The following is a 27,187-nucleotide window of genomic DNA, read 5'->3' as shown; positions in this document are numbered from 1 at the left end:
CTTTCAAAAATTTCCGGCTTTGTCCCAACTATTTAATATTTGCTTTAATTAAAATAAATAATTGTTCACAACTCTAATAATATTAATTTTTTGACCTATGTTTATTAGCACTTTTTTCCTCCATTTTGTAAATACCGCCTACCTTTAGAGCTCTAAATCCTTTTTCTTAATACTTGTATATCAACGAATATAAAACATAATTACATAAAGTAATCTCAAATTAAACTTTAATCAGCTTCAAATTCGTCCCAAACGTTAAATATATCTCTTTTCGTTTGATGCAGCCGCCAACAGCACAACCCATAGTGCGAACCAGCCAAGTCTCATTGAGTTCGAATCCCGACGCGGACTTCCGATACTCCATGATTTACACGCAAATTGGCGTATACAAAGGACGGATATTCGCCGTGAAGAAAGTCAGGAAGAAATCGATCGAGATCACGCGGGAAATGAAAAAAGAACTGAAAATGGTAATGGCGCGCTTAGGCACAATCGACAGTTTCAATTCTATTCGTAATTGTCGCGTGACGACTGTTATTGACTCGTATCGAAACATTCGCACTTGTTACGACGACGTTATGTACTTTCAGATGCGCGATTTACGGCATGACAACCTCATCTCCTTCATTGGTGCATGCACCGACCCACCCAATATCTGCATCGTCGTTGAGTACAGCGCTCGTGGTAGCCTCAAGGTCGGTATAATTCTTATGTCATTATTGTGAAATTATTTTAGTACATGTGTTGAGATCGGTATTAATGCTGCGGATTACCATGTTAACTTTTTGTGTAGCAGTGAGTATACTTATCACTTTCTTCTTTTTCATTTTTATTATATACTATTTACAACTTAATGAAAATAAATATAATTTCACATTCCTCTCATATATTAATATTTATTTTACATGTTTCTCATGGTTTTCATATCCAATTATTCATTTTTAATTATTTATAAACCAATAAACTTGGAATAAAGCAATTTACAAAAGGAAATTTAATTTTATGGAAAATATTTAAGATTAAAAGCTGAATATTTTATTAAATATTCTTTACATGTCAAAATATATTTTTTTAGAATTTTTCGCACGCTAGATCCTTTTCTTATAAGTCTTGACTTGAACGTGACTTGAATGAATTTTGTAAATCTGACGTGAAATTCGTAATTAACGAAAAACTTTTATATCGTATATCTGATTTACATTTATTCAGACTTACGCTAATTTTGATCTTATAGTTGCCATATTGAATCTACCATTTTGAACTTTTGTAACATATGATTCTTTTGATATATTAATACTTATTTTAAATGTTACCCATGATTTTCATATTCGATTATTAATTTTTAAACCAATGAAGTTGGGAAAAAGTGTTTTGCAGAAGAAAATTTAATTTCTTGGGAAATATTTAAGATTAGAGGTTGAAATTTTTACTGCGAATATTCTTCACATGTCAAAATATGGTATATATATCTTTCCAGAATTTTTTGCGTACTAGATTATTTTTTATAAACAAATTGCTTGAATGGATTTTGTAAATCTGACATAAGAATTAATTAACGATCTGAAAAATCCTTACCATGGATCTGTGATTTATGTTTATTCAGACTTATGCTAATTTACAGCTTTGTATGGTAGCCATATTGAATAGAGCCATTTTTAATTATTGAAGTCTGACTTCAGATTCATAATCAGCGACCCAAGAAATATAAAAATGAAAAATTTCACAGAAACTGTCAAGTAGAAAAAATGTACCATATAGAGTTAAAATCCGTAATTTCAAGTTCCCCGTGAAACGCTCGGCGACAAAATATTTACTTTTCCTTTTCCTTTTTTTTGTTTTCAGGACATACTTGAGAACGAAGACATAAAACTCGATAATATGTTCATGGCGTCCCTCGTCGGCGACATCATTAGAGTGAGTTTTCGTCAATTTTGTTCGAGCATTAAAGCGGCCTTCGCTCTTTCAACTCCGTAAGGCGTATAATATATTTTCGTTCAAAAAAGTTGTATTAAATTTCCTTCATGCGCGTAGCGTCGTATCGCCAGATGAAAGGTCCGTAATGTGAGGAAAGCAATTTTCCAAACTTGTCCACACTTCTCCCCCGCCACTTCTCCCTTCCGCGTGCGGCAACTTTTACGCTAGAAATAAGCGCGTTGGAGTAACTTGCACAGTTCTGCAACGATCGCCGGTATTCAGAGAAATTTCTTCCTTTCTTCATTTGACGACTATAGCTTGTTGACTAAATTTGTTGAAAAAAAAATACTAGACGTTTCTACTCTATTTAGTCTCGAAAATATATTGTTACAATAGTGCCCTCACTTTTGTTAACTTATTAATCTTTGGAAATTTCTAAATCATCAAATTAACAAAAATCAGGGCGCTATTGTAACAATATATTCTTGAGACCAGAGTAAAAAAGTCAAGTACCACTTTTTCTTCCGATAACAAATAGTTATCGAGATATTGTAAACTAAAAAGTTACCAATTAATATTAAATATCTGAAAAAATATTAGACAAGTGAAAAAATGTTTCAGACAAAAATTGTGAAAATTAATTAGTAGGAAAAGGTAATATAATAAAAAATTGAGGTTTCTATTTAAGAAAAGTAATGATCAATGAATATCTTGAAAGTGGCGTCATGTGTAAACAAAATGATATAGTTGTTTCATATCCCTTTCGAAACTATACAATTTTTGTCTGAAACGTTTCTTAGTATCTTCCATATTTTTCATATTTTTTGCCTGGCTTATTTAAAATGGGACACTCTATATATCGTTGGAACTTTTTCTTTTGCTTTAAGAATGTAATTTATACCAAAAAGTCTTATGTTCTACTTATTTATAGTCTATTTATGCACAATAAATCATTTATTCTTCGAAAGATAAAAAGAAATATATTGATTTTAAGAGATATACCGATTTGTAGGTTAGAAACTATATCTCCTTCCAGTTGTTAGTATGTCGGCATGCCAGACATGCCGACTATGTATGGGCATTAATCATTTGTTTGAAATCCAGTAGTCGGTATATTTATACTTCCTTAAAGACTTCTTTTTTATTTTTATAATAAAAATGCCTGTTATACTTATAATTATTGATTAAATTTTTTATTCTATTTTCAACATATCTAAAATATAGTAGTTCTCATTCTAATTATCTTGGTTGTTGATATGTATGAAAATTACTGCCATATCTCAATTTCTCTTTTGTTAGTTAAGTTTTTCCGAGTATTATCAGCATATTTTAAATTAGTAGTTTTCTTTTTTATGTATTTTTTAGTTTAAACTCATAATTGTATTTGTACACACACACACACACACACACACATACATATACCTACACACGTATGTTTATCTTTCTCTCTATTTATTATAATAAAAATAATATGTTTAATGTCTACCGTTAATATATACATGAAACATATAATAAACTAATATCTAAAAAGATAGTGCTGGCTGGTAGAAAATCAGAGTGATGGGAAATGGAGATTGGTAGTTTTCTAGTATTTATCATCAAAATGAGTATTAAGATCTAAATAAAATTCTTTGAAACTCCTCATAACTAAACTAGAACATATTCTCTTCGCACAGTGACCGAATAATATAAATTTTGATTAACAATGATTTTTTTAAGAAGAAAAAGACTGATTCTTTTGACCAACAAGGTGTCAACTACTGAGTGTTTCCCCTAATCACAAATTCATGGCCTCCCCCTCCTCCGGCGCAAAGTTCAAACTAACTTTCAAAATGCATCCGTTGCATCGTCTCTCAGAACAGGCTCAACTTGACGAACTCAATTGAGGTGTCTCATGCCTGGTAATTTTGCAGCAACGAGTATGTAAATGCAGGCCTCGGTGATGCAATAAATAAGTGAATAGCCGCTTGCATTGTAAATTTGCGGCTGGCCGGCTTTATGTCCGATCTCGCGCATCAGGACATTAATGACCGTCACTTCTGAAGAGTAAATTGAACGCTGTCTTTTAGGGTATGATCTATCTGCACGAGTCGGTCATAAAGTACCACGGATCGCTGAGCACATCGAACTGCCTGGTGGATTCGCGGTGGGTCGTAAAGCTGGCGGATTTCGGTCTCCACGAATTCAAGCGCGACGCGGAATGCGATCCCAGCGACGTCATAAAAAAATATCACGGTGAGCACGACAAGAGAAGGCGATGCTCGCGTGAACCCCGCGAACACTTCCGTGTCCCACGAAAGTCTGGACGGCTTTCGAATGTTTTATGCCGGTCGTAATTTTCTAATCTCATTCACGCCCGTTGAATATACAGCGCGTTTTGCGAGCTTGTAAAACAAAAAATATTAAAAGAGATATCAGGGGCTTGCGAAGATTCGGATTTTCGGCCCCATGTTTCTTTCGTTGATATCAGATGACCAAAACAGTTCGGGCGGTTTTCGCTCGAGTTTGACGCAATGAGTTGTCGAATCGTGTTGAAATTTATTTATACTTATTACATGGCACAGATTTGCGTGAGTTAATCGGCGAACTTTGTCGTGGCATAGTCTCTTGGTTTATGATTATTCATTCTTTTCTGTTGAATCGAGTGTACTTCGAGTATGTTTGCTTTGTGAATTTAAACTCGGGTGAAAAGCTGCAGAAGCATGTCTTAAGATACACGTACCGCTTGGAAAAAAGATATGCTGGAAGAACGGATTGCACAGGACTCATTAAAAAATTTTCTCTCAACGATTAATTGAGGATGTACCACATGCAGGAGGATCCTTCGCTATCGATAACGAATAGTTATCGATTATTTGTTCATATATCAGTTGTAACATTTTTTTTTTCTAAAAATTTCCGCCCCTGTATAAATTTTAGTACAAAACCGCACGGACTTTATTGGTTACTTAATATTAGAAGTGTGATTTAGTTTTGAGGGCTTTACACGAGGTTGCATTAATATCAGTTTTGTCGAAGATATCCCAATCATAGCTTTGTTCCTTAATGCTTTAATATTAATCCATGATACTTAGTCACTTACTAACAATAGACGCAGTAAAAATCATGTTAATACTATTTTAAAAATGGAGTTTCCTAAAGAACATTTTCGACATGCGCTGCTTTTGTTTTTTAATCAGAAGAAAACGGCGGCTGAAGGTCATAGAATTTTAATAGAAATTTATGGTTGCTCCATCAATTAAGACATGTAAATATTAGTTTAGACGATCCAAAAGTGGTAATTTCAATGTTAACGACAAAGATCGCTTGGGACAACCAAAAAAGCTTGAAAATAGATTGAATAATGCAAGCATTATTGAATGAAAATTTTGCACAATTCACTTTAAACCTGCCAGAATATTAAATATTGATCATACAACAGTTACTAAACGTTTACACGATATAGGAAAGAATCTCACAAAGAAGGAAAATGGCTTCCACATCAATTATCAGAAAATGCGATTGCGTACCGGTTGAACATTTGCATTTTGTTCAAAGATATGGCTGTGTTTTGATGGGATTAAGAAGATGTATACTATGTATACTATGTATACTATGAATTGTTAAATCCAAATGAAACTGTTACTGCTGATCGTTATCCACAACAATTATATAAATTAAAACGAGCATTGGACCAAAAACGAGATTACCTATTGCGAGTAAACGACGCAAAGTGATCCTTCTTCGTGACAATGCTCGACTTAATGTTGCATTATCAGTAAAGCCAACGTTATTACAGCTAGAACGGGAAATCTTACCGCACCCCATGTATTCTCTAGACATTGCTCCATCACTTGTTCCGGTTGATGCAACATGCTCTAGAGCAGGGTTTCCCAATCTTTTTTGTATTTCGCACCCCTAAAAATTTATTAATGAACCTTCGCACCTCCTCACAAAAAAGAAAATTATTCCTATGTTTTATGGTAAAAATTAATTGTTAGGATTTTAAGGTAAGAAGTCAATTTATAATAATTTATTATTACATAGTGTTGTTTTATAGAAATTAGCTATAATTTTAATATTATAAAATTATTATTCATGTTTCGCATAGTAATGAATATATACGTACAGATACGTACAAAATATATAATTTTAATAACACTTTTTTTAATTTGATGATAAAAATGCCGGATTATTCCAGAATTTATCTTGATCATTCTTAATTACAATCATTTTTCCATCAACATTCCCAAGAATATTTTTTCGCACCCCCTGTTGGGAATCTCTGCTCTAGAGGATACATACTTTCATAACTTTGAACAAGTGCGAAAATTTGATGAAAATTGGATCAACTCCAAAGGAGATTTTATCGTCGTGGAATCCATCTCTTGCCAGAAAGATGGGAAAAAGTTATAGAAAACGAAGGAAAATATTTTGATTAAGATATTCGTTCATTGTCTTGTAAATCAATTTTTGAGAAAAAAATCTCAAAACTAAATCACACTCTTAATAGTAAAGCAACGATATAAGTTCGACCAAAGAATCTGCTATCATCATGCCACACTTTTGTCCACTTTTGGTGTGTCCGAAGAAGGACACACGTCCTTTCCTAATTACATGGTCAATGATCCGACAAACTTTTGCAAATTCCTGATTAAATCCGGTGAACCAGCTGAGCTGCTTGCGGAAGCGCCGACCGATGACACGCACTCGTAGCTGTTTACCGTGATAATTTGTATAAACGCTATTGTGGTAGTAATTAACATTGCCATGCAAATAACTTGCAGGATTACTATACAAGGCGCCCGAGTTATTGCGCTCCAACGGTCTCAGTGAGCCAAGCGCTCGTGATTTTCAAAAAGGAGATGTCTACTCGTTCGCCATAGTGCTGTACGAGCTGCAAGGCAGGCACGGGCCCTTCGGCGTCACGCAACTGTCAGCGGCCGAGATACTGAAGAAAGTAATCGCGAAAGATCCTGAAACATCAGCATTTAGGTAGACTATTAAATTGCCTTTAATATTAGAGGGACCGGATTTGGCGACTCCCCTAGAAGGACCGTAGGAGCCAAATTGGCTCCAAGCATATCTTTTCGTAAATAACAAATAGAAAGAAACGAAATGTATAGGCAATTATAAAATTTAACGTTTTAACAATAATATTACTAATTTATTGAACAAAAGAAACTGTTAGTTATATTATATTGAATTTTCTTAGTCTTTGGAGAAAGACTAATCGTGAAATGCAACGCCGTTATATACTACAGGAAACGCATTTGTACGTAATTTTCTTTGTACATTCACCGCACACAAATTTTTTACACAAACATTTTCCAGCTTTATGATGTTTTCTTGCAGTTGTTTTTATTTGACAAAATGATCGTTTGTCTGAAGAATCGTCGAATTCAATTTCTTCTTCGGTTGAATCAAAATTTTGAGACTTTCGTCTCTGAGCAACACATGGGGCACTCAACTCTTCCACGAGGTTTTGTAAACAGATTCTTCTTGATATTTTTACACGTAACTTCCTTGTATATAATCGATGCACTTATTGCAGTAAAATCCAAAATATTATAAAAAATATGAACTGGCTAACGGCGAAATACTATATATGCATATCTATGCATACTGTGTGTATATATGTATGTATATAATTGTTTTTCAAACGAACAAATAGATAGATAGACATAAAAAATTTATTTACCTATTTAAAGTCATAAAACTTGTAAATAAACCCGTAAAACATATCAGAATGCAATATCAGATATAAGGAAGCCAAATTGGCTCCAACGGCCCTTCTAGGTAGACAATTAAATAAAAATTCAACCATCTTATATAATTGAAAAATTTGTTTACCACAATTAAGAATATGAAAAATGATGAAAAGTCACAAAAGGATATCACTTGGAGGCATAGTTGAAATAAGTTATAGCACTTAGAATTTCGCGAGGAACCAAATTGATTACCTCGGTCCTTTTAATGTTAATCCGAAGAGTTTTCGCGTGTCATTAAACGGCTCTCTCTCTCTCTCTCTCTCTCTCTCTCCCTCTCTTTCTCCTATTTGAAACCGAATTGCAGACCGCCTCTGGAGCAACTGGAGAACACGTTTGATTTCGTTCGCGACTGCTTGCTGGAGTGCTGGGCGGAAAATCCGGACTACCGGCCGGATTTCAAAATTATTAGGAACAAATTGAGACCGCTGCGGAAGGGCATGTGAGTTGTCCATTTGCGTTTCCCTCTTTCGCTTTATCCGCGATATCGTCGGGAATATTGTTTCGTCGGTCAATATAAATTACATACGCACGTAAACGTGTCTTTATCGTGCAGGAAAGCGAACATCTTCGACAATATGATGTCGTTAATGGAACAATACGCGAATAATCTCGAAGCTCTCGTCGATGAGCGCACGGATCAGTTGACCGAAGAGAAGAAGAAAACAGGTCAGTCGTGTCGACCGATAAATCTTAATCAATATTTCATTATTATCGTGAATGAGGAATTTTTTAATTCGCTCTTTTGTCGCTTCCAGACGCGTTGCTGTACGAAATGTTACCGCGTTACGTGGCCGAGCAATTAAAAAAGGGACACAAAGTGGAGGCTGAAAGTTTCGATTGCGTTACCATCTACTTCAGTGATATTGTCGGTTTCACGTCCATGTCTGCGGAGAGTACACCGTTACAGGTACAAACGTTGTATTTGAAAAACCATCTGACTTGAGAGGTCACCTCGCACTTCAGTTTAGTCATCCGTGTGAATAATAATACGTTGATAAAATTTAGAATTTACGTTAAGGGCTTGAGAGATTTAAGACAATTTATTTATTATAATTTATTTTACTTAATATCTTGAATGTAAGCTAAAAGCTTATTATAATTTCCTCTGCAAGGTAGTGGATTTTCTCAACGATCTGTACACGTGCTTCGACTCGACGATACAAAATTATGACGTCTACAAAGTCGAAACTATTGGAGACGCTTACATGGTGGTAAGTATTGTAAAACTAAAATTATTCACGAAACTTACACTTAATCTTTACCCTAAAAAAAAAACATGTTTGTACTATTATAAGTGAAATTTCACCTCAGTATATATTTTTTTATTTTAGAAATCCAAAAAGTCAAACAAATACATTTAAATGTTTTATTATTATTATTGAATGTTAGATGAAAAGTAGAGAAGTTATTGTTTACAGCAATTACAAACGTTTCTTGATAAGATACAAGAATAAAATTCAAAGGGTGAAATTTCACCCATGATAGCTTTTAAGTATTAAAATGTTATTATTAAGAGTATAATTTAGTTTTAAGAGTTCCTTTTTTTCAAAAACTGATTTACTTAAACAAGATAATGAATGAATATCTTAATCAAAATATTTTCCTTCGTTTTCTCATTCCCATCTTTCCGGTAAGAGATAGATTCCGCGACGATAAAAAGATTCTCCTTTGGAGTTGATTCAATTTTCGCACTTATTTAAAGTTATGAAAGTGTGTATCCTCTAGAGCATGTTGCATCGATCGAAACAAGTTATAATCGGATGGTGCAACGTCTGCAAAATACGCGAGGTGCGATAAGACTTTCTATTTTAGCTCTAATAGTATCTGCTTCATTAATAATGTAACATGAAGTCGAGCATTGTCGCGAAGTAGGATCATTTTGCATCGTTTATTCGCACTTGGTGATCGTATTTGGTCCAATGCTTGCTTCAATTTATATAATTGTTGTCGATCTGCGGTGATAGTTTCATTCGGATTTAACAGTTCATAGTACACGTAGTTCATAGTACTTTCTTAATCCCATCAAAATACAGCCATATCTTTGAACAAAATGCAAATGTTCAACCGGTTCGCAATCGCATTTTCCGATAATTGATGTGGAAGCCATTTTCCTCCTTTGTGAATCTTTCCTATATCATGTAAACGTTTAGTAACTGTTGTACGATCAATATTTAATGTTCTGGCAACTTCTGAAGTGATTATGCTAGATTTTCGTCCATTCGTCCAATAATGCTTGCAAATCTATATTTTCAAGCTTTTTTGGTTGTCCGCGATTTGGTTGGAAGCGATTTTTGTCGTTAACATTGAAATTATCACTTTTGAATCGTCTAAACCAATATTCACATGTTTTAATTGATGGAGCAACATCACCATATGTTTCTATCAGAATTCTTTGACCTTCAGCCGCCACTTTTTTCCGATTAGAAAACAAAAGCAGGAAGTTACATTTTTAAAATGGTGTTAACACGATTTTTACTGCATTTATTTCTGGTAAATGACTGAATGTCATGAATTAATATTAAAGCATCAAAAAATGATAGCTATGATTGGAATGTCTTCGACAAAACTGACATTAGTGCCATCTCTTGCAAAACCTTCAAAACTAAATTATACTCCTAATATAACGCATTTGTGTGTACAGATAATTACGAAACGAGTCAATTAAGAGGGTGTCGCTCACGTACAGACGGGTTTTATTTTTCCACAGGTGAGCGGACTGCCGATAAGAAACGGCATTCAACATGCTGGAGAAATAGCGAGCATGTCGTTGTGCCTTTTGGACGCGATTAAGCAGTTCGCCATCCGCCACCGGCCACACGATAAACTGCAACTTCGAATAGGAATACATTCCGGTGCGTTTTCAACAAGAGAAAAAGGACTTTTTGAGTCATCAGGGAGTAACGCAAATTGTCACAGTTATTTCGTGCGATATAATTTCGCGAATTAATTATGATTTCTTGACAGGTCCAGTGTGCGCTGGCGTTGTCGGGCTAAAAATGCCGCGTTATTGTTTGTTTGGGGACACGGTGAATACAGCCAGCCGCATGGAGTCGACAGGATTACGTGAGTGTTCGTCTCTCAATACATAGATGAATATCAAAGCATTCAACAGAACATATAAATATTATCAAGTTGTTATGGTGAGAATACGATAACCGCGATTCGTGTTTTGTGCAAATTGATACGCAAACATAACTCACAGCATTTACTGTTAAAGGCTACTATGAGTGAAATTTTATCTCAAGCGAATTTTTAACCTTATTAGAAAACGTAACCACACTGACGACACTGACTTTATCTAGATATTTATTTACACTATCAATGGTGATAATATTATGATAAAACAGATCAATTCTCGTATACATTTTGCTGTAAACATAACAAGAAAAATTAGCTCGAGGTGATATCTGATGGTAGCTTATAAAAGTAGTAACACATCATCTGCAACTTGTGTCTGGAGTTGTGAAGAAAGTGACTGACGACCTTTTTGAAGAAATGAAAGACGATTTTGTCGTAGAAAGTGAAAACTTTATTCAGTTATATATTGAATATTTCGTTCTAACATCTTTTGCCATCTTTCAACTAACTTCATAATTCCGCGCTTATAGAAGGTCCCTATTAGCAAAAAATTAAACTATGTGATTTGTTACATCTTCATTTGGGTCGATATGTACACCATTCAAAGAATTTTGCACAGACCGATAAGGTAATCTGATGGTGCAAAATCAGATAAAGATGATGGCAACATCCCAAGCTTCAATAATTTTTGCCGAATCATCAAACTTGTGTGTGGTCTTGCGTTGTTATGATGGGACACCTTACACCTTTTATATTCACCAATTCTGATCGTCCCACGCGAATAGCTGTATTTAATTTATCCAATTAGCGACAGTAGACATTCAAATCAATCATTAATCTCAGCCTGGGATAGAGATATGAGTGCGGAGTTTTTTTTGAAATTATATGACATATATTTTAGTACAAAAAATATTAAACGAAAGTTCGATTGAGCAAATACTTTGAAAATGGCACAACGTGACGTGAACCCCGATTTTTGCAGTGTCGGCATGATTCCGTCCTGTACGTTCGTGCGATCTACAAAACAAAAATATTTTTTTAAAGGTTGTGGTTATCGTCTATCGAGGGGGATTTTTGAGTTTCGTAAAATTAACAAAATGGCGTAACTTTAAACAAAAAATGCGATTTTTCCTCAAAATCTCGTCATATTTTTTGTTATGAAAGAAAAACGAAACGGAAAATCTAAAAAAGCCCTCGATAGACGGTAGAGAATTTAATTACGAATATTTTCGTCTAAAGCGCACCCAGAAATATTGAAAACTCGACGAGTTGTCGTGCCGACACTGACGGAAAACAGCGTTTCGAGAAAAACGCGTATAAAGTTTTGACATGAAAACTTTATAATATAACTTTTGGATAATCAAACTTACTATTACTCAGTTATTCTGACGCCATAAGAGGTACCTTCCTGCGCCTCTTTAGCCATGTGTTGCTTCAATAGAGAAAGTCTACGAGCAATTTGAGCCTCCCTTATCGCTTGTTGCGCTTTGATGCGGGCGTGCATCAGACGGTTCGTGTCCTCTTCTTGGCAATATTGATACGCATTTCGTCCTACCTGGATGCCCAACAAATCCATTACGAGTAGATATAAGTCGGATCCGTCGTTAAAAACGCTCGCAGTCACTTAAACAGCTATTTCAACAATGCGCAAGCTGCCAAAGGTCGTCTTGGGCGCAACATTCCAAATATTCTGGTTCTAACTTTCATTATTATTTTGCGTATAACCACCTACGCATCTTTGCAGTAAATCTTCTTTACTTAAAGCATCATATGCGGGTTTGATGGCTGTCTGTACTATAATTTCCGATCAAGCAGGTTGATGTTTGTAATTTTGTATAGACCCTTTAGCTTTCGCTTTTTGCAACGTACACTAACTATTGGCTTCGGACGGACAGTACCTGTGTTGTGGCTTGACGTCAGTGGAAATTTTGTGGAATGTGGCTCAAATCGCGCCCTTCAGATTTTTTACTGAATCACACAAATACTGAAACACAATTATTTCGGATCGCCAAACCATAATACACTGTTAACTTGTCAATTAACGATGCCGTTAATTTTTCCTTGCCTTCGAGACTCGCCGACCTCGACTTCATGGCTGTTGCAGCTTCTCTAAATGTTTTTCTAACGTGAAGCGACCTACTCATGCGTTTCTGCACATGGCCCACACATTCTAATTTTGTCGGTATTATATTATTATATATACGCGCGTTAAGCAATGCGGAAAACGTTTTATAGTCGCCGACGCCAATATAATATGCATATGCGGTATTATATTGTATAATTCGAGTGATTGTTGAAACATTTGAACCATAGCGTCCCATTCCATTTTTCGCGGCTTTGCTTGCATAAGTTCCCTCGTTGACTCTAAAAGTGGCTTTTAGCCAATCAGGGGGTTTATAATCCACTTTTATAGACACTTTTAACGATAAAAAAGAATTCAAAATATGAGCTTAAAACTTCCGTGCTTCAGATACGAGGAATTTTTCCAACCATTAGGTATGATATAAAATTATTAAAACTAAAAAAAAATTTAACCGATCAGGCATATTTTTCGCTTCTGGGAATAGTTTCTGCTTGGAAAGCTAGTTTCCCGTAGATATAAAACTCTGATATTTTTTTTGGTTATCACTACTTATAGTCTCAGTTCAAAAATATTCAAATTTTATTCTTAAAACATAAAAAAGTCGGGTGTTAGAGGGTTAAAAAAAGCTTGAAATGTCAAATGATATGAAGGTTATAGGATTTGGAGTGAAGTTAGTTGCGTTTATTGACAAGTAAAGCCATTTATCCGTGAAAAACGACATAACTTTGTTGCGAACCTGATAAATAACGTTTAATATGTCAATTTTCGATTTCTAAAATGATTTTACGGTTTTTTAGAGTGAAGCTTGTTACTTGAAAATGCGACTAACGACATCTATGTGTAAAATGGCGGCAATCACTTTCTTTATAACCTATATTTCTATATTTCACCGACATCATCGACGCACATTTTTTATTTTTTTCTTCCTTACATCCTTTAGCGCTGAAAATCCACTGTAGTAGCGAAACGAAACAGCTACTAGACAAGTTAGGAGGATTCACCCTAGTCGAACGTGGGGTAGTTTCCATGAAAGGGAAAGGCGAGCGCTTGACGTACTGGTTAATCGGCGAGGACCCGATTCTACGTAGCACGCGTAGCGAAGAAAGAGCAAGCAAACGTAATAGCAGCAAAAAAAACAGCATGACCGACCAGCTAGTTCCACGCAGCTCCCTGAAGAACAAATCCCTGGTCAGGTCGACGTATATGCGTTGCTCCAGCGAGTCGCCGAAGCGGCTGCGATTCGCCAGCTCGGACCAGCTCGACCAGAAGAGCTCGAGGGTGAGCAACCAGCTGGAGTCGATCGTCGACAACAGTCCCTGCAAAACGAAGACCTCGTGCGCGATACGATCATCCTGCATGGAGAGCTGGAGATCGTCCAGCAATTCTTGCCCCTGCGTCGAGAAGCTGTGCGACCAAGAGGCGCAGCCGGACCTGCTGCGGCGCCAGCTACCATCAGACATGAAGAACACGCCATCGCTGCGCACGAATTTGATATTCGGCAACGAGTCGTGCCTGCCGCGCAGCAGCGCGAAAAATCTGCACCTCGGCGCGCCCGGCTTGCTTCAAGTCACCTGCAGATCCGCACCGAGCAGTCCCCGGCACAGTGCGACGGTGCTGAACGCCCAGAAGAGAGCGGCACAGTCCAACGAGGAGATCGACGGATGGGACGTAATGACGCCGTTGATTTATTATCCCGCCGGTCACCTGGATAACTGAACGAGTAGTCCAGTGAGCAGGCTCGATCAATCGGAATCCTTCGCGGGATACGGACGAATTCTCGTCGTTGAATGGTCGCGTCGAGCGACTTGAAGCAAGAACCGCATTACCCTGGCGGAAACGCAGCGAAGATACATCCGCACGGCTGCGCGTGCGAACGTGAAAGAGGCGTCTCTGCAGGAACAGCTTGACAATCGGTAAAGTTCCGTGAACGCGACATCGCGCGGACTCGAATATCGATTGAGCGTCGTAATCTCGTGCGTCGTGCGACGCACTTTCGAACGGCGAGACTTTTCGATCTCTCGCTCGCAGTAACACGACGCGGTACCAAAGCGGACTATACGTACAAACGAGATATATTATATCTCACACATATACGTGCGTCAACGTATTCGTAGCTAATTCTCTCTCTCTCTCTCTCTCTCTCTCTCTCTCTCTCTCTCTCTCTTTCCCTCTATCTTTCTCTCTTTTTATCTCTCTTTCTATCTATATGTCTATCTATCTATTTATTTCTCTCTTTCTTGTTCTCCCTTTCCCCTCCCTCATGCAGAAACGTCAGTACGTAAAAATAGCATATTCCTTATATTAGCGTAGACGAACGTAAAAGGCTCGTGCTTCTTATGCTAAGCAAGCGTCTAGTCAGTGATAATTTAAGCGCCACGTTCACGTTGTCTCTTGCATTTCCGTGCGCCGTCGAATGTCACTTCCCGGCGTGAAGAGCTAAGCCATCTGTAAACATTGCGTGTGGATTCGCGAGTCACCGTCGACAGCGAGACGATGAAAGTATTATTAATATTCTTACACAAATTTTTCAGAGGTCTTTTAACGAACAAACGATGCGTATAATCTGAGAGGAGGAGATAGATGTACTTACGCGACACGTTTTCTTCGTCCCCATTTTCTCTCCTTGAAGAAATGTATATCAATAAAATATGGATGAATAAAAACGTCTTTTCAACATCATCATTGCGTACTATGTGGGTTTCCTTGACTCGTTGAACATGCTACTGAGCGGAATTTATCGATTGAAGTTTCAGCGTTTCATGTGGAAATATTAATGACAGGATCTCTCGCAATACGACTAAGGTAAACGTATCGAATTACGCCACGTTAAGCAGAAACTAATTTTTGAGAGTTTATTTTTAAAAAAGTAAAGTGATGTTAGGTAAGACTAGGGTTGCCAAGTCCAAAAGTTAAAATTACCGGACATTTTTTCTTTGGTAACAAACCCAAACCGGACTAAACCGGACAAAAATAATAATCATAACGTTATATTATATACAAAATATGACAAGAATTTATTTACAATATTATTTTCCAAACAATTTTTTAAACAAGATTCGATTGAACAAAATAATAAACTATTACTTTTTTAATATATATGAAATGATGGTTCGGCAGATCATCTACTAGACGACTTTTCGTGGCGCTCGACCGTTTGTAGGCGCTTGGAAAAAATGTTGCTAAAATCTGAACTCTCATTCCATTGATTGGATATAATTTAAAAACTTTTTTTTTTGGTAACACAGGGGAAATCCATCATAGATACCCCCGACCCGTTGGGGGGGTCGGGGATATGTCAGACTCTTACAGACTAAAACCCCTGCGGGATGTCTACCATTCGGACCGTGGTGGGGGGAGTCAGGAGAACTGCTCCCGCATTCCCTACCCGACATAACTTAAAAACTGAACATATGACGTCCGGTCTAACTTATTAATCGGACACTGGACAAGATTTCTGAAAACCTGACAGATCGGGTCAAAACCGGGCAGTTGGCAACCCTAGATAAGACTATGAATCTTATTAAAAGTTATTATTGTAAATTAGCAAAAACGCACATACAAATTAGAAATAAACAAGATTATTTATCTACATATATATATGTATATAAAAGAATTAAGTGTGAACTGCAAATGTCCCGAATTACGTCCACTAAAATTGTAGGTCCCAATTTACGCCACTGATTATGTACCAAATGACGCCACTCTATATTATATTAGTTATTAGCTGTCACAATGACAATTCTGTTGGGTAAAAATATATAATAGCGTTTCTATTGAGCAATTCTATTGAGCAATTCTATTGAGCAATTCTATTGAGTAAAAATATATAAAGCGTAACATAGAAATGTCAATATGCATATTACAGAAAGAAAAAAAAAGAAATATATATATACTATATACAAGGTGTCCCATTTTAATCCGGCCGGCTGAATAAAATTCGAGGATGATATTTTCCAGAAAAAAATGTCAGACAAATGTTGCTCAGTTCTAACATTCGATGCCATCAACAATTTTGACCTCGGGTGAAGGGTTCAAGGTCATTCAAGGTCAACTTTTTTTTCTTTAATGGGAACCCCTATTTTTCATATCAGCAATCGATTCTACGTAAAAGAAAATGAAACTTTAGTCTGAAGCATTTTTTTTTATAACGCAAACTAATTTCACTTATTCAGCCTCCAAAATTGAAATTTTCAAACTTCCTGAATTTTTTACTCGAGAATGGTGGGGTTTAGGGGGAAATTGCAAAAGACAAAAAGTTCTTGGAATGCTGCAAGGAATTCACTCGAATTTTCGCATAGTTGATCGCGCACTTTTTTCCGCCAATGTTCTACCTGTCAGGGGGTACCTCGAAGAACGCACGTTCTTGTGCTTTCCGCGCTTTAAAAAATTAGAGTTTACTTCAGTATATTTTCGGCACTAGCAGGTGTCTTTGGAAAGGTCATATTTTACCTGTTTCTTCAGTTCCTCCTCGAGTTTGAATTTCTTGTAGCAGCTTTCCTTGTCACGCATGTAGTCATAATTGTCCATGTGCTTTCATGCAACATGATATTTCAAATGTTCATTCTCGTTAGATATATAATTGCAATCGTTGCAGTTGTACATGCGATAACCTTTGATTTTTTCGGAGGTGATCTGTCGACTTTCTCTTCCTATCGAAACCTTGGTTGCAAGTTTGCACTGCTGAGGCACATTTATGCGCTTTTCGATGCTGCTCCCTTTTTTGGAATGTTTGCCGCACAGTCGTTCTCGGAAGACTGCCCCGAGTCCTCATTTTTGCTTTTCTTCTGGTTGATAGGACGATTGTATGTGCGTCTTCAGATCCGCTAACTATTTATATTTCCACAGACAGGCTCAGTACACACTTCATCATAATTATCCGTGTGATTTCGTGCAATGTGTCTTTGCAAGTTATTCTCCTTGTTAAATACGTAGTTAACCATGGCTGCAGTTGCATATGGATTGTTTGTAAAGATCTATTTGTAAAGAGGTATTTTTTCCAACTATTACTTAGAAAGAGACATTCCGTTGCAGATTTTGTATTTATGAGGCATATTTATAGGCTTTTCAATGCTGGGGCTTCTTCTGAAATGTTTGCCGTACATGTCGCTCTCTGAAGACGGCCGTGGGTCCTCAATACTGCTTTTCTTTTATTTGTCAGAGTGAACGCGTCGTCTTGTTTTATTTGTCAGGGTGAACGTGTTGCCTTAGCTACACCCGATCTTTTCTCACCCAGTTACAGCCAGTCCCACTACATACTTAGTTTTTATTATTCATGTGCATTCTTATAAAGTGCTTTTGCATGTTTCGCAGGTTGTTGGTTTCGTAACTGCATGTTTCGTCTTCACATATGTGCACGCAATGTTGGTGAACCTTCATTGAGTGATCTACTAACATTTTCTTATTACAGAAAATTTGACCACAAATTCTGCATTGTTTAGAAAGTTTGTACATTTCATTTTTTTTTCTGAAGTATAGATTACTCTCTGAGGACGGTCCCGGTCCCATATTATTGCTTTTCATCTTATTTTTGTACTGACAAATCTTTATGTGGCACTTGAAATCATACTTATTCTTATATATCTTGTTACAGCCGGGCTCAGTACACACGTAGTCTCCGCTATTAGTCGCACGTTTTCTTACGTGTGTTTTCTCGTGTCTTTTGAAGTTACTCTTACAGTTGGTTTCGTAGTCGCAATGTTTACATTTGTAGATGCTACGTTTATGAACCTTCTCGCAATGATCTATCAACTCTTGTTTTCTGCGAAAGATTTGTTTGCAAATATCGCATTGTATTGGAATTCTTTTGTACTTTTTAGTGCTGCTCTCCTTGGTAGAATCTTTGCCACACAAATTATTCTCCAACGACGGTCCTGGCTGTATAATATTGGTTCCTTCTTGTTTGTTAGGTTGAAGACGTTGTATGCTCTTCAGCGACATATCATCCTGCAAATTGTAAACAAAGTTGCAACCTTACTAAGGACACGTGTAAACGTCCTTGTGCTTTCGTATAATGTAATTTTGCAAGATTACCGTATCGCAGTTGTAATTGCTGCATTTATTTGTACTACGTTCGACCATGTCGAGATGTTGCTTTGTCATATCCATCTTCAGACAGAAGTTCTGTTTGCAGATATTACATTGATAAAATACACTTATACATTATTCAATGCTTCTCCCTTTTTTAACGTTTGTCGCACGGATCACCCTCTAAAGACTGTACTAGTTTCTCTCTATCGATTCACTATTAATTGAGATTCTGTTCATTTCAATTTGCTTGGTACAATAATTTGTCTGCGTAACCGCACAACTTTATTTCTTTTCTTCGACTAATTCCTGATACCTGGAAGAGACATGTTTCGATATGTATTCTGTATGTCCGACGGGCGACTGTTTGAAATTATTGGTACTTACATGATATGGACAATATCCGAAAGCAAGATATATCAGGAAAACAAAAAAGGTCACGTCAAGATGACTGTGAATAGAGTATAAACATTTTCTTCATGAAGGAAACACGTGAAATAACCGTGGCGAGTCCCAATCACGTACTTACGTGCGGTGATTGGTTATGATATGAATCAAAATACGTCATAATCGTTGAGCGAGCGCTTTCTGGTCGCAGAACCATCGAGGAACAATTTGTTTGAAAAAACCAACTGTTTACATTGCTCAGATAGGTAGAATATTCAAAAGGAATATAACTCATTTATGTATTGTCATTTTCTTTTATTGTCATATATTTTAATATTGAATTGTTGCATAAATTTGTGTTCGATTTAAAAATAAACTTCAATAGGTTAAATTTTAAAGAATACATTTTTATTAATCAATTATAAAGTCTCCATTCTTTTCTACAATTGTTTTCCAACGATTTACAAGCTTGTCGGTACCATTTTTCAAAAAAGAGCTTCGTTTTTTTTCAACAAGTTCGTGAGGTGGTTTTTGACAGCTTTCTCGGACTTAAGATTTTCGCCCTTCAATATATTCTGTAAAGACTGGAACATATAAAAATCTAAAGGCAATATCTGGAGAATATACTGGGTGCTGGGGAATTTTCCATTATAACTCCTACTGCTGTTTGCAGCGTCTGTTGGGCGACGTGCGGTCTAGCATTGTTGTGGTGGAAGATGATGTCTTTCCGATTGGCCAAAACCGGACGTTTTTTTTCGAATAGCCGCATCGAGTCTAGTGAGTTGCTCACAGTACTTGTCCGTCATGATTGTTTCGCCGCATCGGAGTAGCTCGATGTGAATAATTTCTCTGTAATCCTGCCAAACACACAGCAACACCTTCAGTGGATGCAGGCCAGTATTAGGCCAGTATCAACATCTTAGAAATTTCGGTCTTCGAATTTTCTCTATGTTTGGGTCCACAAATTTATGCGAATGTTCTTTTTCCAAAATGAAAATCATAGAAATAGACAAACATTCATCTTTGAGTGACGCATCACTATCTTCGTTGATGCGTACTACCTCTTTCAAAATCTCTGTGGATATATTTTCCCTAGTAGAATCGACATATAAACGAGCAAGAAAATCCAATTAATACTTCTATAAAAATTGGCTATTTTTCGCTCTGTACTTATTCTTCCTCTTTCCTTTTTATATTTCTCACGATGTAGCATTTCGCTTTATTGTTGAGCCATATACCAGATCTGTAAATAAGAAACTGGAATTTGCCCACATATGGCCCTAGCTGTCAATGTAGTTACCGTCAAACCGCGTCATTGGCGCCATTTCCATTTGTTGACATCTGACAAAGATTTTCAACGCACAACAATACAAGTTTCATACAGCAGCATAGTTTGTAATAGCGTTAAACATGTCGAATTTTGTGCATGGAAGCTACGATTTGCGGACAGCATTGATTTTCTGTTACCATTTGAAGAAAACTGCTGCAGAATCGCATCGAATGCTTATCGAAGCTTATGGTGAGCATGCTCTTGGTAAATCACAGTGCTTTCAGTGGTTTAAAAAATTCTAACGTGGCGATTTTGACGTGAGAAACGAAGAACGTGGAAGACCACCGAAAAAGTTTGAAAACGGCGAATTGCAGGCATTGTTGGATGAGGATGATGCTTTAACGCAACAACAACTCGCGGATCAATTGAATGTGATACGAGAAGCCGTCTCCATACGTTTGAAAGCCATGGGGAAGATCCAGAAGCTGGGAAAATGGGTTCCACATGAACTAAATGAAAAACAACAGGAAAACCGAAAAACCACTTGCGAAATACTGCTCGCCAAGTACAAAAGAAAGTCATTTCTCCATCGAATTGTGACTGGCAATGAAAAGTGCATATATTTTGAGAATCCTAAGCATAAAAGATCATGAGTAACTCCAGGCGATCCATCGACATCGACTGCAAGCCCAAATCGCTATAGACGGAAGACAATGCTCTGTGTTTTGTGGGATCAGAAATGTGTGATATATTATGAGCTGCTAAAACCTGGCTAAACCGTTAATACTGAACGCTACCGACAACAAATGATCGATTTGAATCAAGCTTTGCGTGAAAAACGACCAGAATATCAAAAAAAGCAATACAAAGTGATTTTGCTTCATGATAATGCACCATCAGACACAGCAAAACTGGTCAAGGAAACGATTGAGGCATTTAATTGGGAAATACTTTCGCATGCAGCTTATTCACTAGTGGTGCGATTCTTTAACTCGTCATTGGAGTTAACGACAATTTCGTTATCGTTGCGCAGCTTTTGTATACCGTAGAAAAGTTGCGCAACGATAACGAAACTGTCGTTAACTCCAATAACGAGTTAAAAAATCGCACCACAGACTTGGCTCCGTCCGATTATTACTTATTTGCATCGATGGGACACGCACTTGCTGAGCAGCGCTTCACTTCTTACGAAAATGTACGAAAATGGCTCGATGACTGGTTTGCCTCAAAAGAGCAACAGTTTTTTTTGACGTGGCATCCACAAATTATCAGACAAGTGGGAAAAATGTATAGCTAGCGATGGGTAATACTTCGAATAAAATATTTTTTATCATCTTCATACAATAAACATGTATTTTCTATACAAAAATTCCGGTTTCATTTACATACCTGGTATATTTCTTTTTATTCCATCCTAGTCAAAGCAAAAACTAGTACAGTAAAATTATTACAATGTCACAATATCTTGCTAAACAATGTTACTATAATTTGCAAGAAGTGATTACATTTATATTCTTTGATATTGTTACATTTTCAAGTGCAATGTTATAATATTGATATAAAATCACTATTATAATTTGTGTTCACTGAATATGTACCAACTATGTAAATATCCAGGTGTACAAAAGTTTTACATTATTATAAACATGTCACACGTACAATATGATATTTGTTTATCTTATTATGTAAAATTCAAATTTCTATGTTACGTTCAGCTCGTTATGTAAGCAAAGTATACACCTACAACGTTCGTCATATAATCATCCTCCAACTCTTTCCTATGTACTGATCTCAATATTCCACAGAGCAAATTGGGTGCTAGCATGTATACATGTGTATGCGTATGTATACGCACATATACGTGCGCGCGCGGATATGTAAGAATATATAGAATATATAGAATTAGTGCGAAAGATGTCCAGGGATAAAAATACAATTTAAAAAGGGCTAAAAATATAATTTTACAAAACGATACGATGTGGGATATATGCGCGGATATTGTGTGTCTGTGAGCCTGTGAGCGTTTGAGAGCTTATTCAAAGATTCAGCACATACAGGGTCTGCTAAAAGTTCCTAAACGGTTAATTATTTCAAAAAATAATGATTGTTTAAAACAATGTTTGAATCAAAAGTTGTAGAGCTTAAAAAAAGCTATCAGATATTGATAATTGTTTGACCATAGAATTACCTTGAGAAACGTTATCAAGATCGACATAAAAATTTTAAATGGAAATTCCAATTGTTTATTACATCGCCTTTTTTCACCATTTAACATTGAACAATTTTGTCTGAAACATTTTTTTACTTGCCTAATATTTTTTGAGATGTTTAAGGATAACTTAGAAACATTTTCAATATTTAATTAACGATATCTGGCTAACTGTTTGTCGTGATAAAAAAATGGTACTAGACTTTTCTATCTTACTTGGTCTTAAGAATATATTGTTACGATAGCGTCCTGACTTTTGTTAATTTGATAATTTTGAAATTTCGAAAGTTCGATAAATTAACAAAAAACAGAGTACTATTGTAGCAATATATTCTTGAGATCAAATAAAGTAGAAACTCTTGTACCATTTTTTTATCCCGACAAACAGTTAGCGAGATATCGTAAGTTAGATATAGAAAAGTTACCAAGTTATCCTTAAATATCTCAAAACATATTAGATAAATAAAAAAATATTTCAGACAAAAGTTTTTCAAATTAATTGGTGGAAAAAGACGGTGTAATAAAATATTGGAGTTCCTATTTAAGATTTTTATGTCGACCTTGATAACCTTGATAACGATTCTCAAGGTCATTCCCAGACCAAACAATTATCAATATCTGATAGTTTTTTTAAGCCCTACAACTTTTGTTTCAAACATTGTTTTAAACAATCATTCTTTTTTTAATAATTAGCCGTCCCGTACTTTTGCCAGACCTCGTATGTTGAGCGTGTATGTGTATGTTCTCGTGTATATACAAATAAACTGTATATAAACATATTACGCACTAAACTACTTCCTCGCGTCCTTCTTGTTCTTTCTCTACTCGACTCGACAGCTTGTTCGTCTTTTGTTCTTATAGAAATGTTGCAAAAATGCTCCCGATATCTGATCATTTTATTCGATTAGGACCGGATTAGAATATCTCTTCTCCATATAACTGCGTAAAGACTGTCGCTTGATGAATCCCGTGCTGTAGACTGCAGATGTAGGGTTATCCAAGTATATACGTATACAGTGCTCCAGTATAGTTCTTCTGCTGTTATACATCTTATTGCGGACAGGACAAACAATTGTCGTCTCAACATATATCTATAAATGATGAAATAAACTTTACTTACAAGGAAAGAGTCCCTCACTGATTTTGATGGGCTTTGAATATGTTATAGAGCAATAAGAAATTAGACACGTATTTTTTTATATCAAGGTTTAGAAGGTGAAACAACTCTATTTATCTTTGGAAATTTCAAAATCATCAAATTAAGTGCAAATAGTATAAAATACTGTAATACTTTTGTGCGGCACATTTTTTCATATACCTCGCATTTTACAAGATATTCGCAAAAAATTAAAATATTGGTTTTTTTTAGGGGTTGTTTCACGCACACTTCTAAAGTTTGAAATTCGCCGTTAAAAAGAATACATGTGTAATAGTTCTCATTGCTCTGCAATATATTCAAAGCCCGTCAAAATCCGTGAGGAACAATTCCGACCCTTTCTTTGTTAGTATAGCCTTGTCACAAATTGAATCTCTGGATTTCTCCGCGCGTTCCTGTGCTTTCCGCGCTTTAAAAAATTAGAGTTTACTTCAGTATATTTTCGGCATTAGTAGGTGTCTTTGGAAAGGTCATATTTTACCTGTTTCTTCAATTCCTCCTCAAGTTTTGAATTTCTTGTAGCAGCTTTCCTTGTCAAGCAGGTAGTCATAATTTTCCATGTGCTTTGCTTTTCTTCTGGTTGATAGGACAATTGTATGTGCGTCTTCAGACCCGCCAACTATTTATACTTCCACAGACAAGCTCAGTACACACTTAGTCATAAGTGTCCGTGTGATTTCGTGCAATGTGTCTTTGGAATTGATTCTTGTTAAATACGTAGTTAACCATTGCTGCAGTTGCATATGGATTGTTTGTAAAGATCTATTTGTAAAGAGGTATTTTTTCTTTTATTATTACTATTACTTAAAAAGGGACATTCCGTTGCATATTTTGAATTTATGAGGCATATTTATGGGCTTTTCAATGCTGGGGCTTCTTCTGAAATGTTTGCCGTACAGGTCGCTCTCTGAAGACAGCCGTGGGTCCTCAATACTGCTTTTCTTTTATTTGTCAGAGTGAACGCGTCGTCTTGTTTTATTTGTCAGGGTGAACGTGTTGCCTTAGCTACTCCTGATCTTTTTTCACCCAGTTACAGCCAGTCCCACTACATACTTAGTTTTTATTATTCATGTGCATTCTCATAAAGTGCTTTTGCATGTCTCGCAAGTTGTTGGTTTCGTAATTGCATTTTTTCTCTTCACATATGTGCACGCAATGTTGGTGAACCTTCATTGAGTGATCTACTAACATTTTCTTATTACAGAAAATTTGACCACAGATTCTGCATTGTTTAGAAAGTTTGTACATTTCATTTTTTTTTCTGAAGTATAGATTACTCTCTGAGGACGGTCCCGTTCCCATATTATTGCTTTTCATCTCATTTTTATACTGACAAATCTTTATGTGGCACTTGAAATCTTTCTTATTCTTATATCTCTTGTTACAGCCGGGCTCAGTACACACGTAGTCGCCGCTATTGGTCGGACGTTTTCTTACGTGTATTTTCTCGTGTCTTTTTAAGTCGATCTTACGGTTGGTTTCATAGTCGCAATGTTTACATTTGTAAATGCGACGTTTATGGACCTTCTCGCAATGATCTATCAACTCATGTTTTCTGCGAAAGATTTGTTTGCAAATGTCGCATTGTTTTGGAATTGCATTGTATTTGTTAGGTTCGCCGCACGGATCACTCACGGAAGGCGGTCCCGACTGCATGACATTGCTTACTTCTTGTTCGTTAGATAGAAGACATCGTAGTTCGCTTAACACATCTTCCTGCAAATTATAACCAAAGTTATAGCTTTACCAAGAACATGTGTACACGTTCTTGCGCTTTCATGTAATGTAATTTTACAAGATTACCAATTTGCTGCTTTTGTAGTTGTATCTGCTCCATTTATTCGTATCAAGGATCTCGTCAAGATCTATCATATCCATCTTCAGACAGAAGTTTTGTTTGCAGATATTACGTCGATAAAATACACTTATACACTTTTCGATGCTGCTTCCTTTTTGTAACGTTTGCCGCACGGTTTGCCCTTTAAAGACTGTTCCGGTTTCTCTCTATCAATTCACTTTTAATTGAGATTCTGACCTTTCTCAATCTGCATGCCGCAATAATTTGTACGCATAAGCGCACAGCTTTATTTTTCTTCGTGGTTCGACTAATTACTGATACCTGAAAGTACAGATGACTGACACATTTCGATGTATACTCTGTATGTGCGACAAGGAACTGTTTGAAATTATTGCTACTTACTTGATATTGACAATATCCGAAAACGAGGTATGTCAGGTAAACAGAAAAGGTCACGTCAAGACGGCAGCGAATAGAGTTTGAACATTTTCTTCATGAGGGAAACACATAATGTCAACATGACATAATCGTCGCGAGTCCCAATCACAAACTTACACACGATGATCGGTTATGATAAGAATCAAAGTACGTCATAGTTGTGTAATCGCTTTCTGGTCACAGAACCAACGAAGAACAATCTGTACGAAAAAACGAACTGTTTATATTGCTCAGATAGGCAGAATATTCCAACGGAATACAACTCTTTTATGTATTGTTATTTTGTATTTATTTAGTGTTATATTTTAGTATTGCATGGTGCATAAGTTCGTGTTTGATTTAAAAATAAATTTCAATAGGTTAAATTTTAAAGAATATAGTTTTATTAATCAGTTATTTAGTCTCCATTCTTTTTTACAATTGTTTTCCAACGATCTACAAGCTTGTGGATTCCATTTTTGGAGAAAGAGCTTGTTTCTTTTTGAAAAAGGTTCGTGTGATGGTTTTCGACAATTTTCTCAGACTTTTAAGATTTTCGCCGTTCAAATTATTCTGTAAAGACCGGAACACATAAAAATCAGAAGGCAATATCTGAAGAATATGCCGGTTGCTGGAGAATTTTCCATCGTAACTCCTGCTGCTGTTTGCAGCGTCTGTTGGGCGATGTGCGGTCTAGCATTGTCGCGGTGGAAGATGATGTCTTTCCGATTAGCCAAAACTGGACGTTTTTTTCGAACAGCCGCATCGGGTCTAATGAGTTGCTCACAGTACATGTCCGTCGTGATTGTTTCGCCGCGTCGGAGTAGATCGATGTGAATTATTTCTCTGCAATCCTGCCAAACACACAGCAATACCTTCAACGGATGCAGGCCAACATTTGCAACGTGTTCTGCACCTTCAGCTGCTTTTTTCCAGGCCCCCTTTCGTTATATGTTGTTGTATAGAATCCGCATCTCATCGCCTGTTCGACCATTCGATCCAAGAAAGGCTCTTTTTTTGTTACGTGCGAGGAGAGAAATTGCCACATTCATGCAGTTCAGCTTAATCCATTAAAGCCCAAAAGTCCTGAAATATTAGTCT

General features: G+C 36.5%; 3 protein-coding genes across 8 annotated transcripts in view; 1 reads left to right on the top strand and 2 right to left on the bottom strand.

Moving 5' to 3' along the window:
- LOC105186684 (guanylate cyclase 32E) overlaps positions 1–15,494 on the top strand; it is an 80,809-nt gene extending 65,315 nt beyond the window's left edge. For all 5 annotated transcript variants that reach the window (XM_011147062.3, XM_011147061.3, XM_025305180.1 and 2 more), the window contains 12 exons: positions 285–470; positions 591–695; positions 1,843–1,914; positions 3,984–4,149; positions 6,681–6,888; positions 7,969–8,103; positions 8,218–8,330; positions 8,420–8,571; positions 8,777–8,875; positions 10,372–10,516; positions 10,629–10,727; positions 13,766–15,494. In XM_011147062.3, coding sequence (XP_011145364.1) covers positions 285–470; positions 591–695; positions 1,843–1,914; positions 3,984–4,149; positions 6,681–6,888; positions 7,969–8,103; positions 8,218–8,330; positions 8,420–8,571; positions 8,777–8,875; positions 10,372–10,516; positions 10,629–10,727; positions 13,766–14,541 — 2,256 coding nt within the window. In that variant the 3' untranslated portion in view covers positions 14,542–15,494. The remainder of the gene's footprint in view (positions 1–284; positions 471–590; positions 696–1,842; positions 1,915–3,983; positions 4,150–6,680; positions 6,889–7,968; positions 8,104–8,217; positions 8,331–8,419; positions 8,572–8,776; positions 8,876–10,371; positions 10,517–10,628; positions 10,728–13,765) is intronic.
- Positions 15,495–17,050: 1,556 nt separating this feature from the next.
- Positions 17,051–19,198, bottom strand: LOC105186683 (zinc finger protein 260). Of its 2 annotated transcripts, XR_003113903.1 has the most exons (3): positions 18,856–19,198; positions 17,275–18,768; positions 17,051–17,202 (listed from the first exon to the last, which is right to left on the bottom strand). XR_003113903.1 is itself a non-coding variant. In XM_025305181.1 (2 exons), the coding sequence occupies exons 1-2, from the start codon at positions 18,928–18,930 to the stop codon at positions 18,082–18,084; spliced, it is 762 nt and encodes a 253-aa protein (XP_025160966.1). In that variant the 5' UTR covers positions 18,931–19,198; the 3' UTR covers positions 17,064–18,081. The 2 variants fall into 2 exon arrangements, 1 of the variants encoding a protein (XP_025160966.1); XM_025305181.1 differs by having other exon boundaries at positions 17,064–18,768.
- A 5,016-nt stretch (positions 19,199–24,214) lies between these two features.
- LOC105186263 (zinc finger protein 43-like) lies at positions 24,215–26,031 on the bottom strand. The gene is made up of 3 exons (XM_025305182.1): positions 25,675–26,031; positions 24,353–25,587; positions 24,215–24,280 (listed from the first exon to the last, which is right to left on the bottom strand). Exons 1-2 carry the CDS (start codon positions 25,747–25,749, stop codon positions 24,925–24,927), a joined length of 738 nt encoding a protein of 245 aa, XP_025160967.1. The 5' UTR covers positions 25,750–26,031; the 3' UTR covers positions 24,215–24,280; positions 24,353–24,924.
- Positions 26,032–27,187: the final 1,156 nt, after the last annotated feature.

The sequence above is a fragment of the Harpegnathos saltator genome, unplaced genomic scaffold, assembly GCF_003227715.2.
Source record: "Harpegnathos saltator strain DR-91 unplaced genomic scaffold, Hsal_v8.6 scaffold677, whole genome shotgun sequence".
Taxonomy (NCBI): Eukaryota; Metazoa; Arthropoda; class Insecta; order Hymenoptera; family Formicidae; genus Harpegnathos; species Harpegnathos saltator.
This window is presented reverse-complemented; position numbering and strand designations above follow the sequence as displayed.

What these genes read in the sequence shown, in the direction of transcription:
- LOC105186263 (XM_025305182.1), bottom strand. Translation starts at nt 25,749, where the DNA reads ATGGATATGATAGATCTTGACGAGATCCTTGATACGAATAAATGGAGC. An exon ending in ACTACAAAAGCAGCAAATTG is followed by an intron (nt 25,588 to 25,674) that starts GTAATCTTGTAA and finishes TATAATTTGCAG; the next exon opens with GAAGATGTGTTAAGCGAACT.
- LOC105186683 (XM_025305181.1), bottom strand. Translation starts at nt 18,930, where the DNA reads ATGGATATGACAAAGCAACATCTCGACATGGTCGAACGTAGTACAAAT. An exon ending in GCAATTACAACTGCGATACG is followed by an intron (nt 18,769 to 18,855) that starts GTAATCTTGCAA and finishes TACAATTTGCAG; the next exon opens with GATGATATGTCGCTGAAGAG.